This window comes from Malurus melanocephalus, unplaced genomic scaffold, assembly GCF_030028575.1.
Source record: "Malurus melanocephalus ecotype Western Australia unplaced genomic scaffold, MMel_1.1 scaffold_3, whole genome shotgun sequence".
NCBI classification, from domain to species: domain Eukaryota; kingdom Metazoa; phylum Chordata; class Aves; order Passeriformes; family Maluridae; genus Malurus; species Malurus melanocephalus.
In genome coordinates this window covers 5,662,701-5,689,431 of record NW_026623235.1, presented here as the reverse complement: position 1 = coordinate 5,689,431, position 26,731 = coordinate 5,662,701, and the positions used below count along the sequence as shown (strand labels likewise).

The window sequence follows — 26,731 nt, the reverse complement described above, 5'->3', positions numbered from 1 at the left end:
AGATAAAGACAGTGAGGATATTGACCAAATACTGTCATGGGCAAAACAGGCTTGACTTAGGRAAATTAGCYTAMTTTATTGCCAATTAAAAATAGAGTAGGATAGTGAAAAGCAAAGACAAAACTAAAAGTGCCTTCTTGACCCTGCCCTTCTTAGGCTCAACCTCACTCTTTCATTCCCAGCTTGTCACCTCTTTTCCCTGAGTGGTGCAGGGAATGGGCAATGGTGGTTCCAGTCARTCCATAATTCTTTGTCCCTGCTGCTCCTTCCTCCTCAGGGTCTCAGGTCCTGCAGAGAAGCTGTGTCTGTGTGGGCTCCACTCCACAGGCTGTCTGTCATTCTGGCCAGGAGCCTGCTCCACCATYGGTTCTCCATGACCTGCAGCTTCCCTCAGGACACATCCACCTGCTCCATGTGGGGTCCCCACTGCRGGTGGATCTCTGCTCCCCCATGGATCTCCATGGGCTCAGGGGYACAGCTGCCTCACCTKCAGGGGAATCYCTGCTCTGGCACCTGGARCACCTCCCACCCYTCCTTTTGCACTGACCTGGGTGTCTGCAGGGCTGTTTCTTTTRCATTTTTCTCATTCCTCTCTCACAGCTGCTGCCCAGAAATTGTTACCCTTTGTTACATTTATTATCACAGAGGCATCACCAGCGTCATCGATGGGGCTCAACTTTGCCCTGGGGAGGGTTCATTTTGGAGTCGACTGACACTGGCTCTGTCCAGCATGGGGGCAACCCCTGCTCTGTTTTCACAAAGCACACCCCTAAAATCCCCCAACTACAAAAACCTGATCACATAAACCAAATTAAAGCAGTGAGATTCTGTTCAAAATGTTTTATAAAAGCTGAGGGCCCTCAGTGGCATATTAAATACTATTAATTCCATAAGATCTGACATAAACCCTTCAAAGGCGGCATCTTTCTCTCCAATATGTTTGGAAAGCTTKTGTTGGGTGCTACAACGTTTACATTTTAAATCATTGTAATAACAATTAGATAAATTATGTATAAATTATGTATGTATAATATTAAGGCTTACATTGTGAAATCCTGATTTTCCTTCAAGAAACCAGCCAGCTCCATGACACAACAGGATGTGATATTAGATAGTAGGCATAATAAAGCCACCATTTAATAATGAATACACCCCACTTTGCAATGACTAGAATTTAAATAATGTCAGAAGTTATTGATTAACCCAGGGTTAGGTAGTATTTAGCTATTCCAACCGCATGCTTGTTTTATTGAAGAGCAGAAGAGTTGCACCTTCCACATACAGGATAAGCAAAAATGGGCAGTTCACATGTAAGTAGTTTTTTAATTTGGATTGTCAATAATGCAATGATTTCCTGGTTTTATTTTTATCAACTTTCACTTTGTATGGTATTAATGTAGCTGAAGATTTAAACTCAAGATCTGTTTTGTGTGGGAAACTTGTATGTAGCTGGTAACATTGCTTCATTACAGTACATGAATAATGAAATTATTACTGTAACATACAGGTCCTAAGTGTTTTAATGCTCTTCATGGCTTAAACAGGGCAGCACTTTCATTTTGAGAAAAAGAAATGATGCATAGGATGTAATGTGAAAATTAATTTTAATTAGGTTAGCAAATTTGAGTTGGAACATTCTGAACACTAAAATAATTCCCTAAAGATCTATGAAAAGCTTCCTGCCCCAAAGGCCAATACTTTCAAAATTTGGCTGTTTATCATAGAATAGGGAAAGGAGTAATCTCAGGGTAGTGGCCAGAGAAGAGCGTGATTAAAATCCCGATGTTGGGTTTYACTACCTCAAATTACCATATGAATTTTGACTGAGACAATTTCTGGTAACATTTGTACATCTGCATGAAGATATTTAAACTCAAAATTACCTGATTGTCAAAAGTTCTTGTGTGACAGCTGTGAATGATTGGTTCCTCTGCAAGTTAAGAAGCTGGGGCTCTTAGCTTGAATTTTGAAACTAGTGGATAGAAGCAATATTTTTTCAGCAGTGGATTTTCTCCTTGAAAGCTGAAAAGCTGCAGTTTTGCAATATATATCAATATATAGATAGACAGTCTGCTTGCTGATACAGGTTAATGTGACATTAGTTTCTGTAAGATTTGTAATATATTATCATGTAACTATTTTTTAAGTCCAAATTCGGCAATGCCTGAAGACATGCCAAGGTTCTCATGCTTTTGGACCAGCTCTCCAGGACATTTTCTTTGTCAGACTGAGCAAGACACCCCATGCCATTTTCACAAACTCCAGCTACTAATCCAAGGAGATTTTTGTCTCCCTGTGACTGGGAGGATGGTTCTATSTCAACACCATCTCTCTTTGGAGTGCTGTTTGCCTGAGGGGAGAGGAGTGAGCAGTTCAACACCACCCATGTCCAGCAATTCTGCCTGTGCACAGGAAACAAGACCAAGAAGGCTCCTGCTGCACCGGACACGCTGTAGGGTGGTCAGCAGGCATCTCCTGAGRGAGCCTTTCAGTGCACAGCACATGGAATGCAGTGCAGAGCAAACAGACTCCATTCAGGTTTGCACTGTCCAGTTGGGTGTATCTGTGGCAGGAGTGACCCCAGCACTGCAGCTCAGGCAGGATGGGAGCTCCATGCTGCACTAGGTAGTCTGGGATATGGGTGCAGTGCAGCGCAGTTGTGCTGTAGGCTACAGTGGGAACAGGGGTGATCCCRTSTTGGAAGAGAATCCTATCATTCAGYCCWGAGTCATCTGGGAATTGCATCTCWCTGTTGTTCCTAGAAAGGAACAGGTGATCTTGGAGAAATGGCTGCATCTGTGTCAGAAAACCACTTCTGGAAGGGCCTGAAAATAAAATAGAAGTTCTTACTAGAGCTTTTCAGCTGCAGTTTGCTGTTTCTCCTAATCTCATGTTTTRTAACCACAGGCTCATGAGTGTTTTATATATTGTGTTTTTTAAACCTCCAGAGCCAGTCTTACAAACTCGCAGAGGATATACGGAAACCAGCCATAGGGGCTACCAGTTTGTCAGCACATGAGCCAGTAAGCACTTTTTTTGTGGAGGATGAAAGGGGCATTGTGGTCTTGCAGCACCTGTTGCTGTAGTTTTTGGTGGCTTTGGGAGGCACTGGAATGCACAGAGGCAGCTYCTCTTTTGTGGTCAATACTGGCTGGGTAAAAATGGCTTGCTTCATTCTGTTGAATAATACAACAATAGAATTTTGTCTGCTTCGAAATTTCAGAAGTTAAATTTTCTTTTAATAACTTTGCTGGGAGAAATACAAAATGAATCATCTGTGTCAAATGAGGAATTTTATTTGGTTAAATGAGTTCAGCTTTTAAAACCTCTTTTTTAAACTGTCATTATTAAATGGAGTTTTCATTGAAAGCTAGCCATTCTTCAGTGGAAAGGTTCCACTATGTGRTTGTTAAAATGGAACCTTTCAGCTATATCAAAATGTCTCATTTTAAAATTGAGCTTTCATCAAAATTATTATCTTCCTGAACTTCTCAGTTTGAACAAAAGTATCAATTTTTACTGAAAAGGTATTTTCAGCAAAAATTTCCCAACCAACACTAAAGTGTACCTTTCTCTTAGAAACTGAGCTCTCAATTAAGAGCTGCATCTGATGCCACATTACAACTTTAAATCTGCATATTTTCATGTGCTTGAACTCAYGTGCCAGAACTTTTTCCTACAATCAATGTTTTTGACTGTACATCCTTGGAGATTTAAAGTCTCTATTATTTTCTGTGTTTACAGTCTTGCATCAAGCTTATGTATACTTCTGCTGTCCTTAATGTTAACACAAATAGAGTTAATCCACCTGAAAATTTGGGTAGCTGCTCTGCTGGACAGAAGATTCTTTGGGGACTTTTKGGGAATAGCAGCAATGGTTTTCATTGTATGATTTGAAAAGTTTAATGTGAAATTGTGTAGTTTTTTTAATTTTCTGTCTCTCAAAAACCCATGAAGACTGTTTATGCATTATTCTGGTGGTGTTTGTGTGTTTGATTAATCTTGGGATTGGGTGAGTTCTTTGGTTTTAATTCAAATAATTTTTTGAAATTTTCTGGAACACGCTTGGGTTTCATCTTGCCATTGCAAAGCAGCCTAARCCTTCTTCCAGGGCGGACTCTATAGTATTGGAAGGGGATGGCAGGTTKTTGTGGGCCAGATGGTTTGATAGGTTGAAGGTAAAAAAGTAGATATAACCTGGAGAACCYATCTGCCCAAGGAGTCCTCTTGGGCATGAGCTCACAAAACTCACAATGATTCTGTGTTGCCTATGAACATTACTGTCCTTGTAGAAACGTTTCCCTAGTGCAAGTATCACCACAGTGTGATTTTATTATCTCATCATGAAGCTCAACAATTGCTCTTTGTTGCTTCCCCTGGCAGACCAGTGTTCAGGGACACTCGATTCTTGTTCAGTCCCTGGCCATAAGCCCACAGTCAGCAACAGACAAAAATCACTTCTTGTTTAGCCACCCACCACTGGGGAAGAGCTGTGGCAGATTCTTTTCATTTCCATGGTCCCTTATTATCCAGGAGATTTGCTGTTGCTTTTAGGTTTGAGGCTGTCCTGTGAGTGCTGCTGTAGTAGGTGTTAATGAGCATCTACTCATGAAAAAATTATGATGCATTTGTGGCAAAAAACCCCAATCTGAAATATCAAATACATGTAATGTAATGAAATGTCATTACATTTATGTTTTACATGACATAAATAGGTCAAGCAGTTAAGTTTTACAAAAACATTAAAAAATCCAGAGTATCTGGACTCTAACACGCTTCTTTGTGTACAACAGTTTTAATAWACTGTACCAAATTCTGCTGTTACTGTTAAAGAAATTTTTTTCCCTAGACCCTCCATTAGGTGGGGTATTGGCACAAATCGGTTGTGGTATCTGGTAGCTCAAGCTTATGTGCTTCAAAAGAGGGACCCTGAACAAAGAAACCCCCGGGCAATTAAACCCTCACAATCTAAACTTCCCACCCCTCATGCAACACTCCAGACAAATGGTAATASTGGGGTTCTTCTCCCTCTTTATTGGTTCACTGTTTTATTCCCAGATGGTTGCCATGTGGTCATCTTCACTCCCTGGAAGTCAGTTTTGATGGGGGTTTTGGTCAGTTCTGTATTCCACATTGGAATACGGTTGTTRCAATTCATATACCATGATCTCTGGGCTGTCTGCTCTAGCCATTAATTTTTAAATCATATTTAAGCTGCTAGCTTTGTCTATTCTATTATTAATGTTCTGGTTGTTCAAGTTTCACTACAATCTATCTTTACTGCTCYTAATCACCAGATTATTAGCTGCAGGTTTCTCTGTAATCCATCTTCAATTTACACAACGTAGCCATATGGTTCAGATAAAGTTCAATTTGTAGCCCCACAATTCTAACTACTTATGTCAAGCAAGAACTTAGCTACTTTCAAATAATACAAAATTTTCAACAGTTGCTATCCAGGAAAATGACTCTGCCTTTATTGTGAACTATGACTAGTGGCTGAGGCATGGACTGAATACTGCTGCTTTAGGTGACTCAGCTGACCTGGGAGTATCTTGAAACTTCCTCCACCTCCTTCCTGTGAGGTCAAAAGGTGCTAGACACACAAACCTCCGAGTTCTGTAGGCACAGTTGGTTTGTTGGACACTCAACATGCATGTCTGTATAGTAACAGCACTTCTGTGTCTCTGCGCATGTATAGATGGTGTTTAGATAATGCATCTTGCAGAGATATATTTTAGAATCAATGGAGGGACCAAGGGGTGAACCATGTCATCTTGGGGCTTCCCTGATGAGGTGCAACATCCTTTAAGTTCTTCTCTTTTTAAATAATTGAGCTTTAAAATACATGAAAGAGTCAGCACGACGTTCCCAAACGTTGTCCCCATGGATCTGAGCCCTGTGAAGGTGTTTTTAAGTCACGTTAACTTTTGTGCTGGCATACACAGGACTTCAATTCCATCAAGGTTAACTCATCATAAGTCTTAGTGGAAGAAATGAGTGTCAAATTTTTAATAAGACATAAGAACACTTGAGTTAAAAATCTGGTATCTCAGCTGGAAAAAGAGTCAAAATATGCTGTTTTCCAAGGTCTTCCAGACAGGTATTGTGGTCAATAAAAGAAGTCTTCCCCCATCATAACAAAGAATAATTGCCAGCTTAAAGTACTAGATTTATCCATGGTGAATAAAGCCATTTGTTTGCATTTTTTATGGCTTCAATTTGCGAGATAAGTAATCAAAGGAAGTGATGTGAGGCATGACTCATGTCTAAGCACAGGCATGGTGTCTTTCAAGGTTTCTTGCATCCTTTCCTGCTTCCTTCAGCAGCCCCACCAGGTGAGTCAGGTCCTTGTCGGCCCCTGTCCCCTTTGCCAGCCCCATGCAGGTGCTGGGTACTCTCACACATCTCAGAGGTGTCTGTATTTAAGCATCTGGACTGAGCCACTTAGAAATAAATGCTGCAGTTTTGCAACTTTGGCATTCCCACTGCATGACGCCCTGGTAGCTAACTCCGATTTTATAAGTGCCCTGTGTTTAGGTGTTCCATCAGCCACAAAAATCTTTGAAAACWTTAAAATTGGACAGTATAAAATTCATGAGAAAACCACCCCAAACTTACATAAGTCTCTTAATGGTGGCTTTCCCTGTCATGGTGATGAGCATGAATAAATTGGATGAAAAATAAATCATAAGGTATTATGAGATGACGTATTAACAGCTACTGGAAACAGGATGGACATTGTAGGAGAAAGATGGTTTTAATTTTGCAGTTTAAATAACTGTCAGAACAATTATCTTCACTGTTGCCACTTGTTTGTAATAGGGAAAAGTATATGTGACTAATTCTATTCGGATTTTACTGTTGTCACTGTAGGTTTGGTCCCAGATGTAGTAAATAAGGTTTGCACCTCTCAGYTTGCAAAGAGTAACAGAATCATTGCAAAGACTTGACTAATCCATAAAACTTACGTATATTGTATTATCCAGTGCAGAATTCATATAGAAATTGTTGTGATCCTGATAGCAACAAACCATGAGGAACAAGTTAGCTGACAGTGCGTGCTGCTCTCATGCAGCTGCTGGACATAAAACAGCTGCAAGGATTTGGGGCAGTGACAGCCTGGCTGGCAGATGGCAGATGGTGTTCAGAGACACTGATACCATTCTCTGAACAGTCCAGGAGGCAGAGGGCAATTTTCCAGCTGCATATTGTGGTTGACTAGGAAAAACACTCAAACAAACAAAAATGAGAGGTATATTTTACAACGCAGGAGAAGAAGGAACCTTGCGGACAAAAGGACACGTTGTCTTAAGGTTGCACTTGCCAGTTGGTTTGTCAGAAAGGTGTTTGTCAACCCCACCTTTTTATTACCACGGCACAAACCCTGGGGCTTGCTGATAGTGCCCCACTGCCAACATGCCACAGCTGTTTGCCTCTGGTTTTAAGTGTTAGTGCCCTTCTACTGTGACCTAGGTGCTAAAATCCTTTACATTTCATATAAATTCCTATCTGAATAATTGAGCCTCATTGTTTGAACTTTACTGAAGAAGAGCTTGCAGTAGAATGCCTTACTTTGGTGCAAGAGTGATAGGAGATGGCAAACACATCATCTGCTAGTGATGAGATATCCTTACCCTAAGTAAGGATAGGCCTTTCTCAGTTAGCTGAGATCTGACCTTGCCTACCAGTAATTTGTCTTTGTTTCTTTTGCTTATCCATTATATTAAATAGCTTTAAGATTTGGAAGTTTCTTTCATGGGAGTACCCATACACTGCAATGAAATGGGCTTTATCTGCTCTTTTTGCCCTTTCTGAGTGATGGTCTTGAGCTTTTTGAGCAGGTCAACCTTTTATATCCAGGAAATGTTCACAGCCCCGTGCCAAGCTGGACAATAGGGCTGTGCCAGAGTTCCAGGGCCTTGCTTCAGAGCCACAGAAAGCAGCCACAGGTCACCAGGCACCATTGCCAGCTTCCCCAGAGCCCTCATCCATCCCATGGCCAAGCTGGAGGCTCCTGGTGGAGGGGAAATCTTCTGCCTGCTGACTCCAAGAGCTCTCCCATGCACAGCTCTGAGATGTGTGATGTGACCCCAGGCTCTTTGCCATGGGTGAGGGAGATGTGTTGTTGTTGCAGGTTGGATGTTACCACTGAAATGGCTTCTCCTCCTCTCTGCTGGTGTTCATTCCACTCTCAACTTCATCATGTCCTGCAAAATAAGCAGCAAGATACATTTTCTATTAAGGATACATATGTTTAAAATAAGGTGACTCTATTTTTATGTAAGAATAACATACCCTATCTAGCAGCAGGAGGCTCTGGCTGTTATTGTTATAGGATCATAGAATAGAGTTGGTTATGCTCATGTCTTCTGCTGTTATCCAAAAAATTGACCCAGTCTAGAGAGTCCCAAGGTAGCGTTGCAAGAAGGCAAAAAGAATCATTACAGCTGGCAATGTCTGTYTCAGTAAATCAGACTATTGATGGAGTACAAATGTAACATCGTGTTTTCAGTCTGTCTTTGGAAGTAGATCAGTATCAAAATACAGCAGCCTACTCCTTTGTTTGCTCTTGTGTTTTGTTCTCATCTGATGGAAGTGCTTGAAATGAGTGATGAGGTTTGGGCTGTCATTAAGACTACTTTGGGTGGGAGTTGAGAGTTTCTTCTGATAACAGGATGTTATCCTGACAACATGTGATGTACCAGGAGGTTTTAACCACAAGATCTAAGAACACATCTTTTTTTCCCCTAGTCATTACTGTCAGTCTAGTTAACCCTGGATTCCAGTTGCATTATAGCTCATTAGACACTTCTGCCAAGATAAATAATTAATCCTGATAAAAAATTAATCATGTAGGTGCTGATTTGCCAAAAGCTGTCTTCTGTAATCCAAGTGTATGAGATACAGTTTAACCAATGAGATGCACACCCCAGTCCTGTTGTTTGTTAACACGGTGACTAGATGGTTTGGAATATTTCCTGGCAGATAGAGGAAATAAATTTTCTTCTCCACAAGAAAGATAAAGACAGGAATCATAGAACTGGAAGGCAYGTTGAGACGTCAGCTTACTTATCCATTGCCTACAGCAATAATTAAATATATCTGAAGAGTAAGAAGTTCTGCCCAAACCAGTCCTGACAGCTCTCACAGTGCTGAGCTGGAGAAATGTCTCATTAGCTGGAGCCTGGGCTCCCCAAAGGTCTTTGAACTTGTGGATCAATGACTGTGCATGCTGAGAACTGAGAAATCCCAACAGCTTCTATAGCTTCCTGTCTGGGATGGGTTTTCAACTGTTTTGACTTATTTGTTTGTTTCTGTTATTCCTGTCCTCACCTTTGGGACATTATGGATTGTTTGGGACTTGGCTTCCGAAAGAAACAAGATGCAGGAGGATGCAAGATGCTGCAATGTGTATATGTCTGTTATTCTACCTAAAAACATTTGAACCCACCAGACTCTTTAGATTAATTTGCCAGCAGAGTGCTAATCTCAAAATTATTAGTGCCTGTTATGTTACTTGGAAATCTTGAGAAGAGAGAGACTGTATTAGAAATCTCCTGAACAAAAGCCTGAGGCATGAACTCAACCTTTGTAAGACACCAGAGAATCCAYACAGTGTTGGGCCATTGTGCTTATGCCCATCACAGGAATTGTTTCAGCTGCAGGAGGCAGTAGAGGAACCAAAATGGGGCAGACAGGAGCTGTAAATCTCTGGGAAACCAGGCGGAGAGGTTGCTGGTGCTCACCTGCTTGATAGAAAGCTGAGATTGTTGCACATGGAACTAGTTTATGTCATTCTTTTTAAAACCTCGTTTTTMTYCAATGCRTTTTTGTGAACGTGATTAAACATAYGTGARRAATAAGAAACGGGTGGAAAAACTCTGGCCTGATTGTGTAGCCCACCTGCAGTATCCACTGGTGATGCTCTCAGGTGTGTGAGACATCCACACCAGGTTGATGGCTGCAGGCCCACAGGAGACCACTGATGTCTGACAGGCAGCTTACCCTGGGACATCTCTGACAGCATCAGAGACCTATGTTTAGAAAACTAAACACTGCCCCAAATTTTATTCCTGACCCCACTCAAGTGCACAAATTAATGCTGTAAAGAGCATGGCTACATCAGTCTGCCCTKTCTGTGTCCTGTCACTTTGAGATTTAATTTTTATYTCYTTTAAACYRAAGAAAAATGAAAAACAGCAGCCAAAGAGAAGCTTAARGTTAGACATCCACTAAATAAAGCATATAAATTGGACCTAGCAAAAAATGAAGGAGTAGGTAGTCAGCATACCTGGGTCAACCCAGCTGTTTTTAGAGCTCTGCTTACAGCTACTAGAGCTGCATCTCATCCCCTCTGGTCAGCAGCCACGCTCTTGTCAGCTCTTCCTAGAGATTTTCTTGTAAGGGTCTGTGCCAACATTTATCCATGTACATCATCAGCATCAATCTCTGTTGGAGGTGCAGCAGGTGACCAGCACCCCGAGCAGCTGCTCTTTTGGGTGTTCTGACTGTACTTCTCCATAAACCTGAGCAGGCTTGTGGCATCTGCATGAGATGATGGAAATGGAAAAATAGCTGTGATTGCTCAAGCTGTATCATCAGCTGTTTTCAGGGAGGGCTTTTTTGCAATACAGGAAACTACCTGGAACATTCATGGTAGCATTTCTTCTGTTGTCTACTGACAGATGAGCACTTTGGATGTACTGAAAGCTTAATTGTCTTTAGCCTGAGGAAGATACTAGATTTAGTTTTCAGGAGTATCTGCAATGTAGTGCAGCAATCCACCAATGCTAACTATTGATGAGATTTGAGATTCCATGAGATTCCCCCACTCCCAACAAGCCGTCCTTGGGTTTGCTGACCCTTTTGCTAATCTGTTTATTTGGGCTCCATAAGGGCTCCACATGCTGAGACATCAAAGAAAAATCTACAAATGCTTCTCTAAGCATTGCAGATCATCTTCAGCTGTAAACTAGTCTTACAGCTCCCTAAAGTCAAATGTAATTTATAGTGGGAAAAAATACTTGGTGTGCTTTAAAACTAGTTGTATATCTGTTACAAACTGTCTGCTTTAATAGGAATAAATCTGTAGCAATTTTAGCTGAGGCTGCAAGGGAAACAGATTATTGTCTAAAACATGCTTGAGTGAGACAAAAACCATTCAGAGTAAGAGAAAACAAGTCAACATAGGCCATGCTGGAAATAGAGCTATGCTGGAAGTGAAAAGAATATTTTTTACCATCAGAACTCCGGTCACACTAATTAATATAGAACTACTGGAGAGAAATGCGAAGAAAATGAAATGAATGAGTAGATGGAGCTGGACCAATTTGTGAAAAGAAGTTTCCCTGTGTCCAGCTTCAAAATTGTTTGCAGTCTGTCCACCTGATATTTCAGACTCCACATCACGCTATCACCAAATTTGCTAGAATACTTCTCAGTGCCTCAGATCTAATCTAAGGTCCCAACTCTAAAAAAAAAATAACTGTATTAAAGTTGTTCTGCCCATATTTTTAGAAGAAAAATGACTACAAGTTAGAAATGGTAATTAAACCTCAATTGCTTTGGCAATGTATCCCTTACAGGAAAATCCACCTGTCAAAATCCACAGGGTAACAAGCAGAACAGCTCTGAAACAGCTCTCCCTCTCCTGCATTRGGAAGCTCTGTCAGTGGGAAGGTCAAGGATGGGGTTCAGCAAGTAGAGAATTTTAGGCAGTGCTTCTCAGATGACCCAGGAGTTGGCCTTGTCAGTCACTTACCCACAGTGTCAGATTTCTGTCTATAAAGCTGATGCTAGTGTCACACACAGTACTGTAAGAACGGTATCCTCCAGGCACATCATTTAATGCTTTGCAGTGATTTCTTTGAAGACAGAGGCTTTAACAGAGTGGACTCAATAAATTCCTCTGATGCTTTAAAATAACATGAAAACATTCCTTCTTTTCTGCATGATTTTTTCCTTGAAAAGAAATGTTTCTGTATTTATGTCTTCATGAATAATCATAAATCTATTAGGTTATTTCAGCTTCTGCTGGTACCATTTTCCTGCCTGTTGCACCCCTGCTACACATGAACACAATACCTCCAATACAGGTTGTACCTAGGAATTAGGGGCTCACTATACCTGAGGATAACTGCCCAGCCATGGAGGCGTGGGAGTGCAAGCCCCTCTCTCKATGTCCTACCATGACCTTGCCATGACCAGATGCACCTGCAGTAGGGTTGGGGCAGTGGGAGCTGTAGGGGCAGCAGCAGCAGCACAAAAAGGGCRATTCCCACAGCCCAGATCTGCTGGTGGACAAAGCAAGGCAAAAGGACAAATCAACTCCTGCCTGTGTGTGTTTGTGCAGGTGTTTCTGTCCAGGCTGAATGTCTGAAAAGTGGGAGAGAATGCCAGATGAAGCCTTGTTCTTCTCACCAGTGCACCTTCTGTCCCAGGTCAGGAGGCAGTGAATGTGAAGCAATTTTCTCAATTCTTATTGTTGCAGGGAATCTGAAAGTCTGTTAATTAAAATAGCACTTGGATAATTGTGAAGTAGTCAGATGTCTACATTTGATATGTTTGCACTTTTCTCTGTGTTTTGGGCTACCAAAATTTCCCCTTTTTTTCCTGACTTTTCAGCTGCTTCTTTGGTCCTTTTGATTTGTTTTGCAAACAACTCTAGAATAACTTCATTACTGACTGCCTGACACAGATAGCAAGATCAACATTAAGCATACTTACAGTACAGAGCCAAAATAATRATATCTCYCTGGAGCCTTCTCCATGCTGAACAACYCCAGTTCTCTCGGCCTGTCAGTGCATTTCTTTTCTACATGATGCCATCAAAGGASAAGCACCTACACTCTGCCATAATAGAAAACTGTGAATGAAATTCATTTTGAATAGTTACCAGTGCATCTGCTTTCTAACTTTTTGGTTTTTCCTTGCCATTCTGACTCGAACTCCTGGGAAATTTGAAGACTGTTAAATAAAATCTCTCACTAGAAAATATAAGTTACTTATTTTCGACTATTTCCACCTTGTTTGAAAGGTTTAGGAAAATGTGTGAGCATACAGTAGGATACATCTTTAAAGCTAAATTTGTCATAATGATGTTGTAATTAAGTGTTACCTTGTGTTATAGAGATGAAGATAAATTACTGCACTGTTACTGTACCTTACTAATGGTTATAGTTGTAAAAATAACTTTCCATTTCAGCTGCCATTAGCAGTAGGTTGTATCCTAGCTGCTGACTGCATTGGAAAAGCCAAGTGTCTAACTAGCTTCAGTCAATCTCAAAGGTACATTGGTAAAGCAGTGTCAGGACTGGATTTGGGTTTTCGTCCTTGAGAATTGACCCACTGCCTTTTGACYCCTTTAGCCAGACTTGTAGCTCTTTCACCAGAACTAGTAGATCACASCGTGAAACTTTTGAAGAATACCAAYAGACTTYGAGGCTGTATYTACACTTGTAAATAAAAYACATTGTTCTCTGGCCAGATGGGTACGTGAGAGAGCATGCCCCACAGCCACGTGGCTAAATTCTCTTTATTTCACGAGCAGAATGATSTTGTGCCTAATGTCTTTCAGAAATTATGTGTGCCCTGTGCTATCCCCAGAGACAAGGAGGTTAATCAGCCATTTAACCCTTTCTGTTCCTCAGCAGCCTGGTGGCATTTTCAGAAGGGCTTAAAAGCAGACTGTCATGCCCTAGGGTATCATAACTTTAATTAACAGTGGTGGTGCCAGTGCCTGGCAGTCCTGCAGAGCAGGCAGTCTGATCCACATGTTGCTATTTGAGTGGAAATGCCAAAGCACTGCCAGTGCCCCCTCAGACCCCGAGTCCATGCTGTGCATATTGACTTGTGCTACTTGACTTAGGAGCCCAGGACCTATTTTCTACTATTTTAGAGTGTGGGCATTTAAAATATCTGATTAATTGTATTAGAGGAGTTGAAATTGTTGCTGTCATTGTGGTCTCAGATAATTTTACTCTTGTCTCAGAAACAGCAGAATGGAGGGTGTACCAACATTTCAGCCCCTGTGATTCACAGCTTGTCACATTAAAGGAGCAGACATGGTTTTCTGTTTACATTGATATGTCAGGCTGTAAACTGCTGCTGAGGCGGTGGACTTTGAGTTATTATCCCTGTCCCTGTAAGTTAAGCTCACGGTAGCCACATGTATTATTTTGCCAAAATAAAAAAAAATAAACAAAAAAAACCTCCCCAGCAACAAAACCCCCCAGCTTCATCACATTATTTATCTCCAATTATCTTGTTTGCATGAATGCATCAACACAAGAAAGGTTTTCAGGACGAGTTTTTATTCAGCTGATTGTGATTTTAAGCTCCCAGTACTTACAACTCTCCTGCAGAGATAGATTCTGCTTCTGATAAAGTGTTTGTATTGGCCTGTTGTTGAAGTGGTACAAACCAATAATATTCRATCTGGCATGAAGATGCCCAGTATGAAGTTATTACCCTTAAATTATTTGAATAAGTCAAAGCCTGCAGAACAAAGTTACGTAAGTCATGTGTGTCACATGGTGACATGCTATGTACAGTGACATACACATATATAYATGGTGACAAAGTTATATAGAGCACTGTGTGCCATGTGGTGGCAGCTATTTGTAGATCATTCCAGAAGCCCTAGTGATACAGTATTTTAGCAAAGCCCAGCCTGAACTTCAAGGTTTAGATGGTGTGAACAAAGATCAAGCAAGAACCTGGCCCAAACTGCTGCCAATCTAATGCAAAGTTGTTTCCCCTGTGTCTGTTTTGCCTCTGTCTTCCCAGTCAAGCCACAAACGCCACCATCATGGCTTTGATGCAGAGCGAGACGCCAAGAAAATACACAGTGCCTGCAAAGGAGTAGGTAAGAAARATTTTGTAGATTTTTTTTTTATTTTCTAAAAAGGGTAATTCAATATTATAAAGAGCATACACATGAACTTAAGGTAAACCAACTGTTCCAACTAGTTTTAGGTAATCTTTATGCTTTCTGTCACCCATAAAGATAAATGGGAAGGGAAGCCAGCTGCTCCTCAAAGACTGGTAAGATCAAGTTTGTTAATTGCATGGCTCCAGAGGATTAGGTAAACATGATATTTGTTCCCTGTGATAGGAACATCAAGCTGCCAAGAATAATTTGCCAGTCATGGGGTCCAGCAAGTCAGGTCAGATTAAGGTCATGGTTATGCATCCTTTCTCAGGCCTCCAAGGACAAGTAAAGAACATCATCACCTCCATATTTCATCAGAGCCCACTGCAGGTCCATCAGCTGAAAGGAATTTACAGTGATTTCAACCTTCATTTAACTGAAAATACTGTCCCTCCCCATCTTCTCAGGTAKTTTGAAGTAAGCTGCCTGACTGCACTCATATGAGTGAGGAATGCAGGGTGTTTCATTTGATCCTAAGGTCCATGGAGGTGACAATGTTCAGCAGAGAAAGAACATTCTGGCAGCACACAAGATCAATAAGTTATTAATTCACTTTAGGTATTTGTACAGTAAATATGTATTTAAGCATTTCTTCCTGGTAYAGCAATGACATTCAGAATCAGCTAGTTAAGTGCTGAATTTTAGGAACTGTTCCTGTCCTATCAACTAAGGCCCTACAAGACAGTTCCCCAGAAGAACTTCTGAGGAGTTCTTTTACTGAGAGTTTAACCCAGCATTATCTAAYAGGAGTATAATTCTAAAATTGGACCGTGCATTCTGTCTCAGATTTAAGCAGGAAGAACTGGACAAGGCCCTAAAGTTGTCCTGCATGTACCTGGTGGTGATATGAGGGATGAAAACACATCAGCTATTGCTGAATACCGATATAACTTCTATCCTTATCCTTTGTACTTGTTGCTACTCAGAAAGCCTTGTTGGTTCCTGTTCCTAAAAGCCTGAGATGAAGCATAGCACAAAGCCCAGAGATGGCAACACAAATGCATCAGAGGGCAGAGCACAAGGAGAGCATGGAGCAGTGACCACCASCAGGATGTGCAGGCATCAGCAGACCTGGCACATGTCTTGGTGCCTTTGTTCTGCCATCTAAACCCTTTATATGCTATGGGCATTTGGGCAGTGCCCTCACAAGCTGRGTCAAATGTCTGCCCTGGCTCACATTCTCACTTTCAACACTTGTCTTTTAGAAATAATAACTGAGTCGAGCTGCTGGCCCTTAGATGGAAATGCACCATTAACACCTGTGTTAATGCAATAGCTGCCCTATTGTGTCCTTTGTACATCCAGGCAGCATCACTGTGGTCCTGGGTTTTTTTAGCTGTTACAAATGCCTTCCAGCGGCTGTGTTGAGTGCAAACATCTGTTCATACAGCTGAGGGCAAGAAAAGTACAAGAGCAAGGTCACTGCCTTTAGTAAGCTTCTTCAATTCCATTGCCTAAGTTAGAGTCAGAGCTGACTGAGGGTTTTTCTCCTGGAGGGGCTACGTATTCAGCTCCCCTCTGTGATGGGCAGCACAGCAGCTGCATTCCTCTGGGCATCCCATGCTCTCACTTCACTCTGATCTTTGCCAAGCAAAACAGCATCAGCAGAGACTGAGACCRTCCAGGCTGGTTCCAGTTCCTCTTCCTGACTCCATTTAGCAAAATTAAAACCAGTTTTTTAATGGGCAGTACATCCAGGCATTGGATTAATAAAGCTGCTTTAARCACATCCTCACCTGCTCCAGCCTCTTGCCCCCTGATCTCGTTTTGTTGTGCCAGCACAATATTCACACATGGAATAAACGGGATCTGGTGACCGATCCCTTGGGACTACTCAAACTTTGTCACCAAAAACGTGCATGTCAGCCTATGAGCAATGGCACAACCCTGATTTTAGGAGCAGTGTCTGACCTTCACAAACAGAAAACTCAATTTCCCTGATACGAACAGCATGAGATCATGAACTTTTATTTAATGGCCTGCATATTGTAGCGGACTACAGTTAAAATTATCCTCAAAAGAATCCCAGATGCTTCAAACCCTAAAGGTGGAACCACTGGAGATATATGTACAGGATTCTTTTTCTCTTTAGAGGAGATATTTTCTTTCCCCTGCTTTAGATTCCTGATTATATAATCCCTATGCATAACTTCTTTTTCAGGAACCGATGAAAAGAAAATTATTGAAGTCYTATCAAGTCGAACATCAGAGCAGAGACAACAAATAAAACAGAAGTACAAGGCTTTGTATAGCAAGGTATTTTAAAATAAGTGGCCTCTCTGTTTCAAACCACTGCCTCCAAAAATACAGACTKCAGGCCTCTGCTTTTGAAAATACCAAGGGCATACTGGATTTAAGGAGGACACCAGTTACTTTCTGATACAGCAATTTATTTTATCTCTTAAAATGTCAATTGTATTTCTAATTTTAGTCCTCAGAGTCTTCTTGAAGTTAGCCTTAACCAGATCAGAGCACTTTAATCAAAGCTGGAGAACTAGGAAAATAATTCATAACTGAAACAGGAAATATTTCAGCTTATGTTCATCTTCAGCTCATTCAGAAAAAGAAGTTAATGTAAAAGGGAAGTTTYAAGTCAGAGTCCCACTTGCACCAGATGCAAATTCAGAGAAACTATTTGATCTTGCACCACTGTATTTTTATTGAGTTTAATATAAGTAATACTGATTTCTTCCAGTGACAAAGCAGAATATTTGCAAAACTAAGAAGTCTTATTTGGCACTTGATTTCTGCAGGAGGAGGCCCTGACTGCCTTAATGATTTTGTATGTAAGAAAAACAAAGCTTCYAAAACATCATTTCAGTAAACAGCTGAATCATGCAGACCTTATTAATAAATTAGTATTTTCTTAGTGTCTGCTTGCTCATTAATCAGTGTCAATAAGACAGCACTGAAGATGAATGAAAGCCTTCTATATGTAAAATTTAGAGCAAGCGTGATATAGATTTTGGTTACATAAATACTRTAGATTTTGTTCTATAATGAGGGTTAATAAAAACAGGCATTAGAAATATCAAATGCCATCAAGACATCAACTCATAGCAACCTTTCTTGCTTGCCTGGGCAGCCTGAATCTCTTGGGAAGGAGGCACAAATGGTACCATCTCCCTCTCCTGCTGCTCCAGGAACTTGCAGCATTCATGTGTGTGCACTGAAACTGATCCAACACCGATGGCAGCCTCTGCCTTGAGTCCTTGAGCGTTCACGTGCAGTTGTGTGAGGAGGAACTTGGGAACAATAGGCTCAGAGCTGGACTTCTCATTCAGGGCTCTGAACTTGTCAAGTGCTTCCCATACTACAGGAAATGTTAACTGCAGATAAGGCTTCAAATACATCCTCAGCTGGCATGCTCAGCATGAAAGAGCCAGCTCTTCTCACTAAATGCTGATTTAAGGTTGATGTGTGTGTGTGTGTGTGTGTGTGTGTGTGTGTGTGTGTAAAAAGGCTGCTTGCTTGACACCAAAGCACTTTGCAGAAATCTGCTGCTTTTTCCAGTAAGTCAGTTTTAACCAAAACTGAAAGAGAAAGTTCTGATCCTTTGTGTGGCAGCTCTTTTGAAGCAGGAAGCTTCCATGTTTTCTTTCAGAGTAAACTCCTGTTGAGCATTTCAAAACACTAGTTTGCACTTGTTTACATTAGTAAGAGTCAAAACTGGGCTGATATTGGCTGGTATTTGAAGATGGGACAATGATTTCAGTCAATCTGAAACCAAAATTTTTAGGGAACTTATTTTCCGCAAAAAAAAGAGGCATATTTTAAGGCCTTTTTTATTTGATGTTTTGTCACCTTTTGGTACAGAAGGAGCTTCTAAATCATTAGATTTCCTGAAATAAATTAAGAAACCCTCTAATCTCACCTCAGCTTTTGCACTAACCCTCCTGACTGTCCCCACAGGAGATGGAAGATGACCTGAAGGGAGACCTGAGTGGGAATTTTGAAAAGGCTGTGCTGGCTTTGCTGGACCTGCCCTGCGAGTACGAGGCCCGAGAGCTTCGGAAGGCGATGAAGGGCGCTGGGACAGACGAGGCGCTGCTGATTGAGATTCTCTGCACACGGARCAATAAGGTTGGGGCACCAGGGCAAAGAGCTCACCGAGAGCATCCCTGGGAGGAGGAGGAGGGATCAAACCAATTTCCATGGCTGAAATGCCTCTTGCCAGTGTTTGCAGCAATAAGATACCAGAATTATCTAGAATACTAGAGCTGAAACTCTTGCACGAGTTAAGAGCAATGTAATTTACATTCCTTCCTTAATCCTACTCCTATCTGCCTTGAATGGCTTGGAGGCAATGCTGATAAGAAAAATCCCTGGATACATGTTAAAGGCAGCYTTGGCACTGCTCTGATGGTTCAGAGGTACAGGAAGACAATCCTATTGAAGAMAAAAGTTAGCTCTTGCCTAAATGCAGGGGAAAACAGAGGGACAACTACATGAGTTAGGCACCCGTCAAAGGGCTCTCCTGAATGGGGAACTGGGAATTCATGGCTTCTCCCATCCTCAGGRTTGCTWTGCCTCACAYAGKATGAGCATGGARCTGACTTGCTGATTTTGTTTGCTCRTTTATTTATTAAYTAATAAGATTATTTATTTATTTTTAATTTTATTTATTTTCCTAGGAAATTGTAAATATAAAGGAGGCCTACAAACGTCGTAAGTAGTTTTGTCTTTCGAATGCCTTCATTTAAATCCTTCATCACTGGGTCAATCCTCACAGATTTTATTTTCTTCCCAGTGTTTGACAGGGACCTGGAGTCTGATGTTAAAAGTGACACCAGTGGCTCCCTACGGAAGATATTAGTCATGGTGCTAGAGGTAAGGCTGGGGATTTTCCTCTTATGCAGCTGCCTGACAGAGATATTTCCTTTTTGCCCTGAGTAATCATAATAAGTATTGGCTGGTATTTATAATAATGCAGTCATGATATGTATTCTAATAATTAGGTAATTACAGTAAACAAAAGGCATTCTTCAGTATAAGAGCCTTTTATATCTGTGGCTTTTTACTATGTACAAGTACAGTTTATGAAGCCAGAGATAATTTTATAAATTTTGATACTTCRAAATTAACAGCACTGTTTTATTATTATTTACACCATGGTAAAGGCTAGAATAATCATCTGAGGTCATGGCTCCATTATTCTGAATTTTGCCCCAAACCACTAAATCCTATTTCCATCTCAGCTAAGARTTTTAGAATTCAGATAGACACAGAATAACTGTGAGGGAGATTGCTGTCATGTTAGTTTTTCATTCACCAAAAAAATTATGTTTTCCATTAGAACACACTTTTTTTGAAACACATTTCGTGAAATAAAGCAAAAAAACAATATTTTCATAAAAAGACATTATAGCTAAGAAAAATAGGTACACATCTAGAAATGCTATGTAGTGGCCAGTCTGATCTGAGATCCCTGGGAAATGGAAAAGCTGAATAAATAGATGGAGCTTTACAGAYTYTAAYAGTCAMATCACTAAATACATCACAGTTCAGATTCTCATTCTGGAAAGCATTGGTACAGATCTCTTTAACCTCTTGTATCATTTCAGGAGAACCAAATACATTCAGTCTTTTTTTTTTTTTTTTTTTTTTTTTTTTCTTTTTTTTTTTTTTTTTTTTTTTTTTTTTCAATGATCACTCCTTCATAATTTTTCCCAGGAATGACAGTGTTGGTGAACGCTCAGAGTACACAGGTTAGTCAGGAAAACATTTCACAGTTACCAGCACCGTGGAAACCATCAGCATTCACTGCAGGTACTGGGAACCTTCCTGCTCCAGAGGCATCAGCGCTGCGATCTCATTAGGGCACGCAGAGCATAAAGCTGGAGGATAAACCCTACACGAAGGGAAGGCAGTGAATCCAGGGGCTGCGAGGAACCCGAGCCCCACCGTGCCCATCCCCGGGCCGCTGTCAGCAGATGGCAGCAAAACTCCAACCAGAATATCTGCGAGAGCCGCCAGATGAAATGYAACCAGCACCAGGTCTGGTGTTTTTTATCGTCATCTCCTTTYCTGCAGGCAGCCCGAGATGAGACCCAACAGGTCAATGCAGAGCTCGCCGAGCAAGATGCCTCAGATCTGTACAAAGTAAGAGCAATTGTGCAAAAATCCCTTTTCTCCCCGTGCCTCGGGGGCAGTAAAGGCACCAAACACGGGGGCAACGGCAGCGTAAGGAGATGATCAAGGGGGGCATGGGCTGGAGCTTGGTGGATCAAGGGCTCTGGCTGACTTCTTGTCTCTACTGTGAATAAACCAGTGCTTTAACAAAAAAAAAAAATTAAAAAAAAAAAAAATGTGATTTTGAAGGCAGGAGAAGGCCGYTGGGGAACGGAGGAGTCGGCTTTCAATGTGGTCCTGGCAAAGAGAAGCTACAGCCAGCTGAGAGCTACTTTTCAAGCCTATGAAAAGGTGAGTTATTACCTTCTGCAGTGTGGGTTGCACAGGGCCTGATATGTAGGTGGAGACCCCACAAGACATCTAATGATCTGAAGAGCCTTTTCCAACCCAGGTGATTCTATGTAGAATGAGCAATCATTTATCTGCCATTTCATAACTTCTTGAATGCTTTGCCAATCTTGGATTATAGTAATACAACTGTATCTTGAGCTTGGAGAAACAGGTAATTTACAGGAGAAGCCGCATCTTCTGCCAGCGAAGAAGCCGTTCCCCTTCACAACCTACACAATACTCAGCCAAATAAATGTCACAAGGACTGTTCCTTTCCACAGCTGCACAGCACTGGGTACCCTCTTCCTGCAGTAAAGGGACAGGTTCACAAACTCCTGCCCCAAGTCTTTTCTGGCCTTTTCCTTAATAGAGCCTGGCAAGGTGTCTCCTCCTKCTTCCCCTGCTTCACACATTCATATTGGCTGAGGAGAAGTTGACCTCCAGTGTTTTCCTCTCTGTCCACAATGGACAGTTGGCCTGTGCAGGTGCTCTGCTGTGCTTTCCCTTGTCTCCCAACATAAGGCAAAGTAGGCAGCAGGATCCTGGCTGCTYGGTACTTCTCCCTGTGTCACCCAGTGGGATATTTTACTCATGCCTGATCTCCATGGAGAGGTGCTTGGAAACTACCTCTGAAAGTCAAAGCAATGGGAGATCCAAGGTCCTTCTCCTGGCAACAAGGTGGAAGCTCAGCAGTGACATTTATYCTCAGGAAAGGGTCCCCCTCCAGCTTCTGGCTCACAGTCCTGAGCTTGCCTGGGAAAACTCTGAGTTCATCAGAAAACTGTAGCTTTAGGCACTGAAGATGAAAAGAGCTCCAGTCAAAGCCATATTTCAGTGTCAGCATAATAAGKAACCAATAGTTAGAAAAATGTTTGCAGCTTAAATCCAAGTTTTGGGTTGTTGCTGGCAGGAGAACAAACCCACTCACAAACCAATACTCTCTCCCTTGGAGTGGCCCAAACCCTGGGGGTTCAGTTAAAATGCTCCAGTAGCCAAGCTACCTTGGCTTTTTGATTCCTAAAGCTAAGCAGATCAGGTTGCCCAAACCAATCCACCACATCCTGCCTGGCTGCACTCGAAGTAGAAGCAGGGCAAGATGAGAGCCCAAATCATGCAAACATGTCCTTCTCTTCAGCTGGAGGGATAAACAGGGTAAGATCTAAACCAGGTTGGTGGTTTGCACAACTTAAGCCCTAAATCCACACAGGGTGCCCTTGCTGCCTTGTATGCACAGTCTCCAAACTCTGACCTAAAAATCAAAGCCTTGAATCATGCAAAGAAATCCTGATAGGCAAAGCAGAGCAAAGTAAAAAGCCTTTGAGGTTCCTGAAGTTCACAAAAGTCAAGATAAACTCTGTTYTGAAGAGACAGTCTGCTTCTCCCATTCCCTGCAGAATAATACAAAAACTTTGGGACAACTGCAGTGCTTGTAAACTCTCCCTGGGAAGCCAAAGACAATAAGAAACACAACTTCATAGAGTTGGTAAAGCTCCAAAAATTATCWTATTTGTGTGGGAGCCATCCAGAGCCTTTGATAGAGGAGCTAGAGAAAGCTCAAASAGTTTCTCCTGACCAAGGGTCACACAAGAAGAAGCAGCAGCATCTTTGTCCTGGAAGTTGTCAGATCCCTGGGCCTGCAGGATGTAGGCTATCCATTCCTTAGCCACTGGACCTTACCTGGCTGCACAGACCTTCTCTTGGTGCCAGCAGATCTGTGAGCACCTACACCACGGGACTTCGTTTGCCCCTGAATTACTCCTTTGGCAAGGATCCAAAGGATCTGAACTGACCTTTTGCCATTGGATCTCGAGTCTGATGCTGGTTTTATGGCAGTGGGAAGACATCTATAAACACAATCTGTTATGGCTCCCTTTTGTTCTCGTAGGTGTGTGGGAAGGACATAGAAGAATCCATTAAAAGTGAAACATCTGGAGATCTGGAGAAGGCTTATCTGACTCTAGGTAAAAAGCAATAGTTTCAAGATCTTTCTTTTCTACTTCTTGCCATCACCTGACATTGGTTGTTGGGGGTCTGTGTACAGCCTGGCAACRGCCACTGAGATATCCCTAAACTGACACATCTGCCAGGAAAAAAAGAGACMGTTTTCAGTAGTGATTTGCACTCCTTGGTTTTAACAATGAAACTTGCCAGACATAGCTCTTTTCCACACAGCTAAATTATTTGCCCTCTAACATAGGCTGGACACCTGCAAGCTGCCCCTGGGACCATGGCTGGTGATAACTTCCAGCAGATGCTTGGGCACCATGAGAAGTGTGCTGGCCAGCCACCACAAACATGTAGAGTCCTCAACAGCAATTTATGGCTTGGGTTGACTTCAACACATATTTAAGCCTGTGCCTGTCTCTGGTTAGCTGACTGGTATTGCTGTTACCCTTCTGGATCCAGGCTCTCCCAGATCTTCCTCCTGTGATCTGCTACCCCAAGAACAGAGGAACAAACCCCTGTAGGGGCAAACGCTCATTCTCATTGATGTCATTTTCACAGTGGAATGGCAGAGTACTTAGTGCTGGTAATCCCATTGGGTAACACACTTCCCTTGTGGAAAAATCCCCACTCAGACGCAAAGATTTCTCCTTGCATACTGTTAGGGGGTGAGTCTCAGGATAAAAGCCCTGCCTGCTTATATGTCTAAGCATAAAAACTGGAGTTTCCTTTTCTTTCTTATTTACTTCCACTTGTATCACATAYTGTAAATATACAAGATTAATGATGTTTCTTACGTTTTCTTTAGTCAGCTGTGCTAAAGACTGCCCAGGTTACTTTGCCACACTTCTGYACAAGTCAATGAAAGGAGCTGGGACTGATGAGGAGACCTTGATTCGCATCCTTGTGACCAGGGCTGAGGTAGGGTACCCTGTATCCTGTAATGCCTCACATCAACTCTGGGAGAAATATGAATGTAGAGGATATGGAGTGAGTCCTGATAGACCATGTGTTCAGCAAACTCTTTTCAGCCCAATGACATCAGTGGTCACACTCTGCTTCTGTACCCAGGCAATTCTAATTTTGATATTGCATCTATTTCTGTTTTCAAAGGAACTAAACCAGGAAGCATGCAGGCAATTTCAAGTGGAGTCAACTGTACCTGGTTAAAACAAACCCATGGGGAGCTTGGTTTTACTTTTTGCTGGCCCCAGTAGGATGTGCAAAAGTAATTCCTAGTTAATTAATGATACAGCAGCAGTTCCCAATTTGAGAATTGCTTATAAACATATGTTGCAAATTTTCTTTGATTCCAGCTGGGAAAAACAGATGGGGAGGAGAAAGAAAAATAAAAAGCCAAARGAGTTAATTGTCATTTTAAGAAGCACAAAACTTCACAAGACATTTGAGATATTTAAGCACAATCTTTAAGTCTTCCTTGTATGCTGTGTAGGTTGTAATCCCTGGGCTGTTTCAAACGACACAGAGGAGGAGCCTTTCAAAGGGATGAGGAAAGTGTATTTCTCAATKACCCACAGTGTGAAAAGTTAGGCTCCAGGGTATTCTCTCTATTAAGACACAGTTCAGTCATTACGACATTTAAAACCCACACTGATAAAGATCAGACCTGTGCCTAGGTGCATTTTCACAGGAAAGATCAAGACAAGGAGTTTATTTCTCCCCTCACAGTAATCAAAAAGTTAGTTCTATAGGTGGAATAAAACTCTTTTAGCCATACTCCTGGGAAGTGCCTCTTTCCCTGTTTGCCACCATGGGATGACCTCAGGAGTTCAAAGTGACCTGTGTGAGTTTTTCCAGAATTAGGGCTGTGTTGGCACAGCACCGCTGAGCAGAGATTTCCCCCAGCCACCAAGCACAGCTTTCCATGCAGGCCCTCTTCACAGCGTCCTCTCACCACCATCTGACACGGGCTTACCTCAAATCCAAATGCTAAACTGAAAATCCTTCAAGATTTTTAGACCTCCTTCCTTCTCCTCTCCAAGGTGTGGTGGGCCTTGAATCAGACCCCGGGGTGCTGGTAGGAGCAGGGACATCACTCAAAGCATTCACCACTCTTCTAAAGAGGCTCTTGGTGTCTCCTCAGAGCGACCTGCCAGCAATAAAGGAGAAGTTCCAGCAAATGTACAAGAAGCCGTTAGCTGAAGCTGTCCGATCTGATACCTCTGGGGACTTCAGAAAGTTGCTGCTGGCAATTTTGCACTAACAACCCATCAAGAATGAAGAGGCATGCTGAGCAGCCATCTCTTGATTGGTTTCCAAAAAAGCATGCAAAAAATGTGGCATTAGCACAAGGAAAAAAATCCAATTTATTTTCTTTCCAGCTGGGAAATATGTTGCCAAGTAATGTTGGACGTGAGGTTTATGTTATGGCTATCTTGCCAAATGCCCTTAAGAAATAAAGACATGTTGAAAAAACTAGATCTAAATTGACCTCTTTGTGTTTGCTTATGTGGAAGAATCTTCTGTCATTGTTTCTTCTGGGTAGATTTTCTGTCTTTCTCTCATTCTGAAGATTATCCCTGTTCTTTCCTCAATTCAGTGGATGTCATGTCATGCTGTTACAATCCTGCCAAGAGAAAATGGGTAGTAATTTCTTCTCAGCTCATTATCACAGCTCTTTAAACAACGTGAAGGCTGTGAATTAATTATTTCAGTCAGGCCCTGATTAAAATCCTGCTGTCAACAGGGAAGGCCATAGTGATTTCTCTATCTGTGAGCTGCCCTCTCAGCATAGTCACATCCTAAGTTATCCCATGAAGGAGATAAGGACTTGCAGTCCGCACCAGTACCACCTCCTGGGAGAGGGTGCAGGAGCACAGCAGAGGAAGAGATGCATCTTCTGGGAGGTGGATGTGTCAGGAATGGAAATGTTCCCAAAGAGGAAGACATGAGCCTCTTCTGGATCTGACTGGATAAAATTCTGAGCAACCTGGCCTGATCTCGTGGCTAACCCTGCTTTGAGCAGGAGCTTGAACTAGAGACCAGTGGAGGTCCCTTCCTCCCTGAATGACCCTAAGATCTTTTAATCATATAAGAGAAGATGTAGATGAAAAATAATATAACACAGCCTGACAAGTAAGAAGAGGAGAGTGAAGAATTTAGGTCAAGGAGATGGACTCATGAGTGTTCCACTTTGTCTGGCCCCTTCCGCCTCTTGAGTGCACCACCACTCTGCATGATGAAGGGTCCCTCAGGCCCTCTGAGGTACAATGACTGATGGCATCAAATTCTCACTGAAAATGGTATTTCTGAAGCATTGCGCCAGTTTCTTGGATCAATGTCCAGCAGCAGCACCTGGCCATCTAGTTATAAGATGGGGCAATGTAAATGGGAAATGGGAAAGATGTGTGGCTTTTAAGAACAGTGATA

The 26,731-nt window shown here is 41.9% G+C and overlaps 1 protein-coding gene across 1 annotated transcript; it reads left to right on the top strand.

Moving 5' to 3' along the window:
* The first annotated feature begins 1,258 nt into the window (after window positions 1-1,258).
* ANXA13 (annexin A13) lies at window positions 1,259-25,757 on the top strand. The gene is made up of 11 exons (XM_057367535.1): window positions 1,259-1,310; window positions 14,791-14,869; window positions 17,097-17,191; window positions 18,848-19,018; window positions 19,570-19,603; window positions 19,686-19,765; window positions 20,969-21,037; window positions 21,257-21,358; window positions 23,283-23,358; window positions 24,150-24,262; window positions 25,446-25,757. The coding sequence occupies exons 1-11, from the start codon at window positions 1,296-1,298 to the stop codon at window positions 25,563-25,565; spliced, it is 954 nt and encodes a 317-aa protein (XP_057223518.1). The 5' UTR covers window positions 1,259-1,295; the 3' UTR covers window positions 25,566-25,757.
* The last annotated feature ends 974 nt before the right edge of the window (window positions 25,758-26,731 follow it).